The sequence below is a fragment of the Coregonus clupeaformis genome, chromosome 20 (genome assembly GCF_020615455.1).
Source record: "Coregonus clupeaformis isolate EN_2021a chromosome 20, ASM2061545v1, whole genome shotgun sequence".
Classification (NCBI taxonomy): Eukaryota; Metazoa; Chordata; class Actinopteri; order Salmoniformes; family Salmonidae; genus Coregonus; species Coregonus clupeaformis.
The window spans coordinates 20829130-20842529 of record NC_059211.1 but is presented as its reverse complement, the minus strand read 5'-3'; the positions used below and the strand labels follow the sequence as shown (position 1 = coordinate 20842529).

The 13400-nt window shown below is 41.3% G+C and overlaps 1 protein-coding gene across 2 annotated transcripts in view; it reads right to left on the bottom strand.

Moving 5' to 3' along the window:
- The window catches only part of LOC121534086 (DENN domain-containing protein 1B), a 191824-nt gene that overhangs the window by 62670 nt on the left and 115754 nt on the right, over nucleotides 1–13400 (bottom strand). For both annotated transcript variants that reach the window (XM_041840540.2, XM_041840541.2), the window contains 2 exons: nucleotides 7843–7888; nucleotides 3105–3206 (listed from right to left, as the gene is read on the bottom strand). In XM_041840540.2, the coding sequence (XP_041696474.2) occupies nucleotides 3105–3206; nucleotides 7843–7888 (148 nt within the window). The remainder of the gene's footprint in view (nucleotides 1–3104; nucleotides 3207–7842; nucleotides 7889–13400) is intronic.

The following is a 13400-nucleotide window of genomic DNA, read 5'->3' as shown; positions in this document are numbered from 1 at the left end:
GATGGCTGATGAACGCTGCTCGACTTTCAGTGTGTGTGTGTGTGTGTGTGTGTGTGTGTGTGTGTGTGTGTGTGTGTGTGTGTGTGTGTGTGTTAGGGCTGTGACGATACCAGTATTGCAATATTTTGAAATGAAAACACGAAGCAGACCCAACTCTTTGGTTCTTTAAAAACCTGCTGTTTGTAAAATATAGCTTTGGAAATAAATAAATGTGACTTTGGATGACAACATAATGATGCTTGTTTCCAACATTAGGGCTGTTTTCCTAAATGAATTAAATCCGCTTCGTGTTTTGTTTCCTTGCCACGATACTAACGAGTATTGCAGGAGAGAGGGAAGGTGTGAATGGAGGAGTGTGTGTATAGGAACTATTTTAAGAGAGTTTGTGTTAGTGTGTGTTAGTGTGTGTTAATCAAATCAAAGTTTAATGGTCACGTATATACAGACTTGCAGATGTTATCGCAGGTGCAGCGAAATGCTTGTGTTTCTAGCTCCAACAGCGCAGTAATAATACCTAGCAATTAGTGCTGAGCTGTTTTTAAACAACTAATTGACTGACGCCGGTACATTTTTTACAATTACATTTATTTTTTCTCTCTCTTTTTTTGGTGAGATCAATGCGCAGTTTCTCTAGAGATAAATCAGATCAAGCCCGAACTGTGCGATGTAGTAGGGAGTTGAGGTTTCCAACAGGCCAAAATGCTACATAGTTTAGTGCAAAAAAACGGAGTAATTAACTACAATGACCATAATCCATTGCGCACCTACTTGTCCGGTCTGTGTTTGTTTTACGCCTGCTACTAAAAGAGACAGAATAATGCACAATCGAGAGATAGAGAGCGGTTGCTTCACGAGGTATCTCTACATGAAAATACATGATCTAAGTGATTGATAGCTGGTATTCAGCAGCCACAAAAGTATGCCTTGTTTACTTTGAAGAACTACAAAATAGTGATTTTGTCAGACAGCATAGGCAGCAGCTCTATAGAGATGAGATGATGACTTAGAATGAAATAATAGTCATCAAATAAAACAAATGTAATATACACAATAACTGAAATATTGTATTAAAGTAATGACAGTTGATAAGTGATGCAGTAATGGGCAGTCACTACCATCATGGGACTTTTACTAATAGTTGTATTCTGTGTTGCTACAGCATTCAACCCACATCATGCATAGCGCATTATCTAAACCGAAATCGAAAACAGTGATTATTTTTAAAATAATCGAACCAAAACGACCTCAAAAAGCACTAATCGCTCAGCACTACTAGCAATACACACATCATCCAAAAAGTTACAAGAAATTAATAAATAATGGTGTGTATAGAGAGTGTGGACAGTATATGAATAGAAAATATGTGGACAGCAGAGTGGGGAAAAAATGTACTTAGTCAGCCACCAATTGTGCAAGTTCTCCCACTTAAAAAGATGAGAGAGGCCTGTAATTTTCATCATAGGTACACGTCAACTATGACAGACAAATCCAGAAAATCACATTGTAGGATTTTTAATGAATTTATTTGCAAATTATGGTGGAAAATAAGTATTTGGTCACCTACAAACAAGCAAGATTTCTGGCTCTCACAGACCTGTAACTTCTTCTTTAAGAGGCTCCTCTGTCCTCCACTCATTACCTGTATTAATGGCACCTGTTTGAACTTGTTATCAGTATAAAAGACACCTGTCCACAACCTCAAACAGTCACACTCCAAACTCCACTATGGCCAAGACCAAAGAGCTGTCAAAGGACACCAGAAACAAAATTGTAGACCTGCACCAGGCTGGGAAGACTGAATCTGCAATAGGTAAGCAGCTTGGTTTGAAGAAATCAACTGTGGGAGCAATTATTAGGAAATGGAAGACATACAAGACCACTGATAATCTCCCTCGATCTGGGGCTCCACGCAAGATCTCACCCCGTGGGGTCAAAATGATCACAAGAACGGTGAGCAAAAATCCCAGAACCACACGGGGGGACCTAGTGAATGACCTGCAGAGAGCTGGGACCAAAGTAACAAAGCCTACCATCAGTAACATCAGCCAGGGACTCAAATCCTGCAGTGCCAGACGATTCCCCCTGCTTAAGCCAGTACATGTCCAGGCCCGTCTGAAGTTTGCTAGAGTGCATTTGGATGATCCAGAAGAGGATTGGGAGAATGTCATATGGTCAGATGAAACCAAAATATAACTTTTTGGTAAAAACTCAACTCGTCGTGTTTGGAGGACAAAGAATGCTGAGTTGCATCCAAAGAACACCATGCCTACTGTGAAGCATGGGGGTGGAAACATCATGCTTTGGGGCTGTTTTTCTGCAAAGGGACCAGGACGGCTGATCCGTGTAAAGGAAAGAATGAATGGGGCCATGTATCGTGAGATTTTGAGTGAAAACCTCCTTCCATCAGCAAGGGCATTGAAGATGAAACGTGGCTGGGTCTTTCAGCATGACAATGATCCCAAACACACCGCCCGGGCAACGAAGGAGTGGCTTCGTAAGAAGCATTTCAAGGTCCTGGAGTGGCCTAGCCAGTCTCCAGATCTCAACCCCATAGAAAATCTTTGGAGGGAGTTGAAAGTCCGTGTTGCCCAGCGACAGCTCCAAAACATCACTGCTCTAGAGGAGATCTGCATGGAGGAATGGGCCAAAATACCAGCAACAGTGTGTGAAAACCTTGTGAAGACTTACAGAAAACGTTTGACCTGTGTCATTGCCAACAAAGGGTATATAACAAAGTATTGAGAAACTTTTGTTATTGACCAAATACTTATTTTCCACCATAATTTGCAAATAAATTCATTAAAAATCCTACAATGTGATTTTCTGGATTTTTTATTCTCATTTTGTCTGTCATAGTTGACGTGTACCTATGATGAAAATTACAGGCCTCTCTCATCTTTTTAAGTGGGAGAACTTGCACAATTGGTGGCTGACTAAATACTTTTTTCCCCCACTGTACATATGAAGTGTGTGTGTGTGTGTGTGTGTGTGTGTGTGTGTGTGTGTGTGTGTGTGTGTGTGTGTGTGTGTGTGTGTGTGTGTGTGTGTGTGTGTGTGTGTGTGTGTGTGTGTGTGTGTGTGTGTGTGTGTGTGTGTCTACTCACCACGTCACTGGGCAGGTTCTGCAGGTCATTCTGGGGGCTCTCCAGCGTATTGGTGTCAACATTTAGTATCACCACATCCTCCAATGACCTGCTACGCACTCTCTGAGAGGAGAAACACAGGTTGTCAGCCACACACACACAGACACGCACGCACACACACAAACAAACACCCCAATCCTCACCAAAGAAACATCAACTCTCACACACACCTGCAAAAAAAAGTCACTTTTTCTATTGCTCCCTCCCAAAACAGTTTGAAAATATATATCTCCCCCTCCCTGTCAGTCCAAAACATATGTATTAATGTCAGTGTTTTTAATGGACCAATTACCGTTTTTATTGTTCCAGAACTCGATACAGTGCTGCAAATATTTCACAGGTCATTATAATAAGTCACACAGGCCTGTTTTATTACCAGTAACCCACATGCTCGCCTTACAGCCAGAGTGTACCAGATTTAGATAGACTGACAAGTAACATTTCAAACTATAGTCATCACACAACTTTAATCCACATACACGGACAAATATCCACCAAAATGAAAAAATTGCGCGCTGCAAACATTCAAAGGGGGTTCTCTAGTTTGTCACTTCGGTCTGTGACAGTCTGGGATACGGAGGCTCTCATATACACACACACACACACAATCACACAGTTATGCACACACGCAAACTCTCTCTCACACACACACACACGTAGTTGCGCAAACATACAGGCACATACACACACAGTCATACACAATATGTCACAGTGGTGGCTGCGGAGGCTTGCATGCTGATCTGGTCTAATTATGCGGTGCAGGAGAGAGGGTCTGTCACTTGTACAGTGTGTGATAAATACTGCTACCGTCAGGTACCGCACACACACCCACACACACACACACACACACACACACACACACTCCTTCTGATCTGAAATCCCACAGCTGCGGCCTTGAACTGATTAATGTAGAGTGCCTTCAGAAAGTATTCACACCCCTTGACTTTTTCCACATTTTGTTGTGTTACAAAGGTGGGATTCAAATGGATTTAATTTGATTTTTTTTTGTAAACGATCTACACAAAATACTATATGATGTCGAAGTGAAAGAAAAGTTATAACTTTATTAAATTGATGGAAAATAAAACACTAATATATTCTTCATTAGATAAGTATACAACCCCAATACATGTTAGAATCACCTTTGGCAGCGATTACAGCTGTGAGTCTTTCTGGGTAAATCTCTAAGAGCTTTGCACACCTGGATTGTACAATTTGTAAGATGACGTCAACAGACATGGCAGCTCTGCTTCTAGCTCCTAAGCAACTTTTTACTACTGCACTGCTGGAGCTAGGAACATAAGCATTTCGCTACACCCGCAACAACATCTGCTAAATATGTGTATGGGACCAATAAAATGTGATTTGATTTTATTTAAACATTTGATTTGATTTGCCCATGATTCTTAAAGTTCATGTTCAAGCTCTGTTAAATTGGTTAACATTGCTAGACAAACATTTTCAAGTCTTGCCATTGCTTTTCAAGCCAAACTGTAACTAGGCCACTAAGGAACATTCAATGTCGTCTTAGTAAGCAACTGACCTTGTGTTTTTGGTCGTTGTCCTGCTGAAAGGTGCATTTTTCTCTCAGCGTCTGTTGGAAAGTAGACTGAACCAAGTTTTCCTCTAGGATTTTGCCTGTGCTTAGTTCTATTCCATTTCTTTTTATCCTAAAAAACTCCCAAGCATACCCATAACATGATGCAGCCACCACCATGCTTGAAAATATGAAGAGTGGTACTCAGTGATGTGTTGTGTTGGATTTGCCCCAAACATAACGCTTTTGTATTCAGGACAGAAAGTACATTTCGTTGCCACATTTTTAGCAGTATTACTTTAGTGCCTTATTGCAAACAGGATGCTGGGTGTATTGATACACCATCCAAAGTGTAATTAATAACTGCACCATGCTCAAAGGGATATTCAATGTCTGCTTTTTTATTTATTTTACCCATCTACCAATAGGTGCCCTTCTTTGCGAACCATTGGAAAACCTCCCTGGTCTTTGTGGTTGAATCTGTACTTGAAATTCGCTGCTCGACCTTACAGATAATTGTATGTGTGGGGCAAAGAGATGGGGTAGTCATTTACAAATCATGTTAAACACTATTACTGCACACAGAGTCCATGCAACTTATGTGACTTGTTAAGCACATTTTTACTCCTGAACTTATTTAGGCTTGCCATAACAAAAGGGTTGAATGCTTACTTATTGACTGAAGATATTTCAGCTTTACATTTCTAATTAATTTGTCAACATTTCTAAAAACAGAATTCCACATTGACATTATGGGGGATTGTGTGTAGATCAGTGACACAACATCTCAATGTCATCCATTTTAAATGCACGCTGTAACACAACAAAATGTTGTTCCGAAGGCTTCCACAATTGAGTCACACCATCCATACGGCGCCAACCAACCACATTTTCGGATCAAGCATAAATTGAATTTAAGGATAAAAGACACATCTAATCCTTGATTCACACATGAATTGTCTGAGAAATTACAGGAAATAAATATAGCTTGGGCTAAGGCTAGACGGACTGATACTACGTCTGATTGACAGTCCTTCAGACATTTGAGAAATAGATGTCCATCTCTGGTTAAAAAAGCAAAATCAACATATTTATTTAATTGTGCATCGGAGAGTGGTGGTAATCAAGCCAACTTCTGGATAGTGGTCAGATCTTTGAAACAAAACTCCACCCCCCTCGTTGCCCCAGCAGGTTTTGAAAGCCTCTGGTCCCGTACAAGACAAAACTGAAATTTGTAGTGCTTTTAATAACCATTTTGCTTCAGCTGGCCACCTGTTTGAAAGGATAGTCTATGAAAATGTATCTCATTCCACTAGAGAGAGTCCTTTAGTCACCTCAGAACAGATTGTAGAGAATGATGCTCTAACAGACAATTTCTATTTCAACCATTTGATGTCTATGGTGTATTAAGTGCCTTGCTAAAGATCGGTGTAAAGAAATCCACAGGGGCTGATTCACGTGACCCCTTCTTACTACAGCTCTCTGCCCCACGCATTGTTGAACCTTTAACCTGGGGTTATCTCTAAGATTTGGAAAGCGGCACATCCTCCCCCTACATAAAAGCGGAGATCCTTCTGACTTAGATAATTACCGCCCAATCTCCAAGTTATCTTGCCTAGGCGAGGTATTAGAATCCCTGACGAACTCCCAGTTAAGAACTTTTTAAAACTTCTCACTCTATTCTAAATATGCACCAATCTGGTTTTCGATCTGGACATAGCACTGTTTCAGCCACTATGCTTGTTTTAGATGATGTGTTAAATTGCCTAGATCATGAAAAACATTGTGCTGCCTTATTTATAGACCTTTCTAAGGCATTTGACACCGTTGACCATTCCCTACTCTTTCAAAAACTGTCTGAAATGGTCCTGGATCAGGAGTCCTGCAAATGGTTTAAGAACTATGACAGACAGGACACAATGTGTGCTTTCTGATGGCTTCTTTTTTAGAAATAGATATTGCGTCTCCATGAACAGCAGGAAGCAGATTGTACAGTCAACTTTCCTGATAGTTCTTGACTATGGTGACACCATTTACCAGATTGTACAGTCAACTTTCCTGACAGTTCTTGACCATGGTGACACCATTTACCAGAATGCAGCAGCCACTACTCTTAAACCATTGGATGCCGTCGACCATAGCGCCCTTCGCTTTATCACAGGTGACAGTTTTAATACTCATCACTGCATCCTGTATCAGAAGGTCGGCTGGACCTCACTAAAGTCCCGTGGATCACTTCATTACTCCCTTGTTTACAAAGCTCTGCTCCACAAGCTTCCAACACCTCACTTCCCTGTTAAAATATAACAATATGAGATACCAAACCCGTTCGCAGGGTTGGTTAACGCTTGAGGTCCCGCTTGTCCCCACAAAGTTTGTTAAATCCACCTTTAGTTTTAATGGAATTCCTTACAAAACAAATGACACCTGTTTTCCCTGCTGAGGATAGGGGCAGTTTAAAAATCTGTTGTTAAATGAGTTCACTGAAGTGTGCAATTATTTCAATTGATTATTATAACTTGTAATAACCTGATGTAATGCAATTACAGCTGTCTGGTTGTTTTTAATCTTGTTGTTGCTGTTTTGATGTCATTTTTGTCCTGAGGGCACCATTGTAAATAAGACACTGGCTTCAACTGGGTTCCCCTGAATAAATAAAAGTTAATAAAAATAAATAAAAAACCACAGTGATAGATCTACCCCCACCCAAAACACCAGATCTCAATAATGAAGCACAAAAGCTCTTTGTTTGAGGAAACTTTGTCTCTGTCTTTTTCTCTGTCTTTGTCATGCTCCTGTCTTTCTGTCTTTAATATATATCTGTATTTCTGGTAAGCAGGCACAACAGAGAAAAAAGGAAAACACATTATTATATTATATTCTTTCACATTTGTTCCCAGTGTTGGAATGCGTCAAAGTAAATATCGCATCATTAAAATTCCAAATAGTGTGGCGAATTTAAGAGCTTTACTCATTTTCACAGCTGCAATCCACTCCACAGTACAACTGTACACATCCCCTCCACAGTGACAAATACATTTAAATACTAGATATGAAAATATAGAAAAGGAATAATCATAATTCATTGAACTAAAATATAGCTGGGTAGATTCTGAATCAGATTCTGATTGAGATGTAATATGATGTGAGTGTGTGGCTTACCTCTAGCAGACTGAGATGAACTCCTACCAGGTACGGCATGGGGGCACTATGGACGAGATCATTTCAAATTAGGATTTGAGTCAGGACTAAATTATTAATGATAATGACTACGTAAAATAATTACTGTATTATCAATAATTGGGACAAATCTGGTCAGAAAAATATCAGATTAACAAAATCAAACAAGAAACAAGTAAAACAAACATTTTTCATTTATTACAGTGATGTTACTATGCCAGATAGTTGCCTACAAATAACGATATTTACATATCCTTAACCAACTAAGACCATTACCAACTGTAACAAGACATACAGTATTTACTGTTAATCATAAATCAAGCCTCAGAGCTTGTCCAGTAACCCAATCAGCTAGCGGCAGAGAGGACCAGGAGGACATGCCTGCACCGTCTAACATCATTAACGCCTCACACACTTCCCCGAAACCACCACCGCCCGCAACCAGGCAAACCGGATTACTCTGACTGGGGAACGTCACCGGTCCCGAGGCTTGGCAGGGCCCTGTTGTGTTCTGTGGCCGCTGCCTCAATCAGGTTAGCTGGTTAATAAGTTCTGTTCTTTCTCTGCAACACAGCTGGTCTGCTGTTGATCTGTCACAATACTGTAACCTCTATCCATTGCACACATGCGCACACACACACACACACACACACACAATGCTGGAGTCGTGGTATAACACATGGTTAACTCTGTTTGAGAAGTCAATGTGATTTGGTAGATCTTTGATTTTCTGATGGAGGGAACACCCATTATTATTATATAAGGCATGGATCAGTGGCAACGAGGCCCTTTATCTACTTTCCCCAGAGTTAGATGAACTCCTGGTTACCAGTTTTATGTCTCTGCATCCAGTATAGAGGAAGTTAGAGGTCGTTTCACGAGCCAATGCTAACTGGAAGTCTATGGGTATCTACTAGTGTGCTGGGAATCACATTAGGCTGACAGTGATCAATAGCTTTTACACTATGCAAAACCATTACAGTAAATGTGTATGAATATAATATTCTACTATAATAATGTATATTAATACAGTATGTTATTTCACTGCCTGTGCCATACTTTGGCACTGACTCTCAGAAATCCATAGGTTAGGTGCTGGATCTATCCACAAATTGAGGACAATTTCTGTGTAGATATTTGGGTAACATATCTAGGGCTGTGGCGGTCATGAAATTTTGTCGGCCGGTGATTGTCAAGCAAATAACTGTCGGTCTCACGGTAATTGACAGTTAATTAACATAACCACATTTAGCATCTCCTGGTTTCCACACATAGACTTTTTAAAATGGCGTGTAGGCTAACAAATCCATGTAATATAGCCTACACCTTCACAATAAATCCATTATTTATTTTAGACAGGTCTAAAGAAGCATGATATGAATAAAATGTAGTCTATTTCAGAAGAAAATAATTGCATACTCTGAGTTGTCCTTATGTTAGGTCCTGATCTGGCTATGCCAAATGGCTGTGGGCTACACTAGTTCATTTAGCAGACAAGATTTGCTTAGAATTCCGTGGCATTATTTTATATCATTTTATAGTATGAAGAATACAATTGAACAAAGCTGAATAAAATATAAATATTTTCTCCAAACGATTTGAGTGAGTGTGCACATTTTCTGTGTTGAGCAGTTAACAAAGAAATAGGTACTCCTATATGCTTAATTTTGAGTTATTAATGTAACTTTAGTTGTTCTACAAACGTTGGGCTATATTTTTTGATTTTTATTACATTGTAAAGCTGCATGATGAGACTAATGATGATTTGGAAAATGTTGCTTGAAAGGCATGAGCTCTGCTTAGTTTTTTGTGCAGGCTGTACACACTCCAATAGTCTCTCATTCACAATTTGACAAGCACTTGATAATGCCTCCAATTTCACGGTGGCATCCCCTTTGTGGCCGTAATGCACCCTAAACAAATCCATGCCTTTTGCAGCCCAGAGTGCTGCGTTGTGCCCTTCTCCCTGAGTGTGCTGCGCAATCCGAAGCGTCTCTCACTCACACGGCTCTCCGTCAGATGATCAGGTCTTTCTCACAGGCTACAAGTTAAGACAGACACATCGGGGACGCAACTGCATGCGTCCTTATCCAATTCCGAGGTGCATATTGAAGATATTGGAAGAACTGTCCACATTTACTTTTCGTCAGCCAACAAGATAAGTAGGCCTAACGAACAGCAAAAGCACTAGCCTATGTCAATCTACTATCCCCCATAGTACAAAAGTTGACCTATTCTATTCTGTGTGAGAAATAAATATTCCAAATATAGTCTGGGACAGTTGTGGGATGCGATAGATCCCAAATTAATACAACCACTAGCATCAAAAAACATTTTTTTACGCAATGTTGCTGACGCAACAGATCAGAACGTTTAGCTTAAAATTTGGATGAAACTATTAGCTTATTTCTTCACATTATAACCGCAGCAATGTGCACATGGCAGTAGGCTATAAGCCAAATGTTCCATTAGCGGGAAAACACCATTATCAAAAGTGACCGCAAATGCAATTATGCATGTAATGCTTTTATTCTAAAAGGTGAATTTTTATGGTAAAAAGTATCTTCCCCAAACTTGAAACTCTGCTTATATATGCCAGTTAGGCTCTACACCCCTTGTAAAGTGGATTAATGTGCTTAATTTTAAGAAGTTATTTGGACACTAGTTGTGATACAAACCTTATTAAAACATATAGGCCTATGGGCTAGGCTACATGAGGTGTGCGACTATGATTCAAACAAGTCGCAAAAAAAAGGCAGTTTCTTATGCTGGGCATCATTCACAGGTGATAATATATCATTCACAAGTGATAGGCTAATATTGTCACGCATCAGACTATTCTTGATTTAATCCTGTCTTTACGTATACTAAATAATATATATGTGTGACATTTGTTTTGATTTAGAATGGACCATTATCATGCACCTATATCGAAACAGCGAATGGAGGACCGCGCGGTGGTGAATGGAGGACCGCGCGGTGGTCGGGAGAGGTTGTGTTTTCTCTAGCAGGAGGTAAACTTGGCTTCTTATATGATGTTGAGTAAAGCTTAAACCATGTATTTAGATTGTAGGTAGGTATTGTAGTCAGGTATTATAGGTAGTTTACTTAGGTAGTTATTGTAGGTTATTGTAGGTTATTGTAGGTAATTATTGTAGGTAAGTATTGTATTCGGCGGACCCCGGCGAAGCACGAGTGCTAGCTAACCCACTACTTGGACCAACAAAGCTAGCTAGCTAGCGGGTAGCTACTGGTAACTTTTAGCAACTGTGGTTAGTTGTTTCCAATGTTATTTCACGATTAAGAGTACCTGTAATTGAGCCAGCTAGCTACCTACCATTCAGCTGTTTTTCTAACCTCATTATCCGAGGCATTAACGTTAGGTGGTTGGTAGCTGCTGTACTTAATTACAGCTACTGATTGCAGTCTGCCACCCAGTTAGCTGGCGTTGGGTAAGTTTGGCTTTATACATAGCTTGGGCTTTGTCGAGTAAGGCTTAAACTATGTATTTAGATTGTAGTTAGGTATTATAGGTAGGCATCGTGGGCTGTATATTATTAGGTATTATAGGTAGGCATCGTGGGCTGTTGTGGGTAGTTGTTGTATGTAGTTATTGTAGGTTACTTTTGTATTCGGCGGTGCCGGATGTAGCACGAAGCTAGCTAGCTAACTCACCTCCTGGACTAGCTGGCTAGTAGCTATTAGCAACGGTAGCAACTAAATACAATATCCTTTTAGCCAGCTACATTCGTTCGCAGCGACGCCGTTTTTCAAACAAAGTCAACACAGCAGCCATTGCTAGCTAGCCAACACTACCATCTGGCTGTACTGTGGTAGCTAAATACAATATCTTTGTGCTAGCTAGCCAACATTTAATCATTGCTGCGTTATGAAAGAACTAGACACGGACACGAATTATCTGTTTAGTGTGTTAACACACTATTGGTAGTTTGTTGTAACCAAGTATTGGTGCTAAACTGTGTGTTATTGGATGCTAGCATGCTAGTTAGCTATGGTGTCATAGTTAGCTAGCTGAATAAAGTAAGTTGAGTCTAGTCCTTGAAACATTGAACCGCTGTAGTTTACAACAATTCTAATTTCTAAAGTGGAAGTTGGGAGAGTTTTATTCGGGTGGTTCAGTGAAACAATTATAGTTTCTGAGGTGGAAGTTGGGAGAGTTATATTTTTTTGGTGAGGGAGGCCTTGCTCTCTCCTTTCCCAGATGTTTAGTTCATTTCATTCCGATCTCCTCTGCATTATTGTAGCCATCTGCTACAGCCTGTCAACTATGCCTCTGCCTATCCCTGTTCTCTCCTCTCCGCACAGGCTACACAAACGCCTCACACCGCGTGGCTGCTGCCTCTCTAACCTGGTGGTCCCTGCACGCACCACACACCTGGAGTTCCAGGTCTCAGGCAGCCTCTGGAACTGCCGTTCTGCTGCCAACAAGGCTGACTTCATCCCAGCCTATGCTACCCTCCAGTCCCTCGACTTCCTGGCGCTGACGGAAACATGGATTACCACTGAAAACACTGCTACTCCTACTGCTCTCTCCTCGTCTGACCATGTGTTCTCGCATACCCCGAGAGCATCTGGTCAGAGGGGTGGTGGCACAGGAATCCTCATCTCTCCCAAGTGGTCATTCTCAATTTTTCCCCCTAACCCATCTGTCTATCTCCTCATTTGAATTCCACGCTGTCACAGTCACTAGCCCATTTAAGCTTAATATCCTTGTCATCTATCGCCCTCCAGGTTCCCTTGGAGAGTTCATCAATGAGCTTGACGCCTTGATAAGTTCCTTTCCTGAGGATGGCTCACCCTTCACAGTTTTGGGGGATTTCAACCTCCCTACGTCTACATTTGACTCATTTCTCTCTGCCTCCTTCTTTCCACTCCTCTCCTCTTTTGACCTCACCCTCTCACCGTCCCCCTACTCACAAGGCAGGCAATACGCTTAACTTCATCTTTACTAGATGTTGCTCTTCTACTAATCTCACTGCAACTCCCCTCCATGTCTCCGACCACTACTTTGTATCCTTTTCTCTCTCGCTCTCCTCCAACACTACTCACTCTGCCCCTACACAGATGGTAACGCGCCGCCGCAACCTTCGCTCTCTCTCTCCCACTACTCTCTCCTCTTCCATCCTATCATCTCTTCCCTCTGCTCAACCCTTCTCCTCCAATCTCCTGATTCTGCCTCCTCAACCCTCCTCTCCTCCCTTTCTGCATCCTTTGACTCCCTGTGTCCCCTATCCTCCCGGCCGGCTCGGTCCTCCCCTCCAGCTCCGTGGCTTGACGACTCATTGCGAGCTCACAGAACAGAGCTCCGGGCAGCTGAGCGGAAATGGAAGAAAACTAAACTCCCTGCCGACCTGGCATCTTTTCACTCCCTCCTCTCTACATTTTCTTCATCTGTTTCTGCTGCTAAGGCCACTTTCTACCACTCTAAATTCCAAGCATCTGCCTCTAACCCTAGGAAGCTACTTTGCCACATTCTCCTCACTGCTGAATCCCCCCCCCCCCCCCCTCCTCCCTCTCTG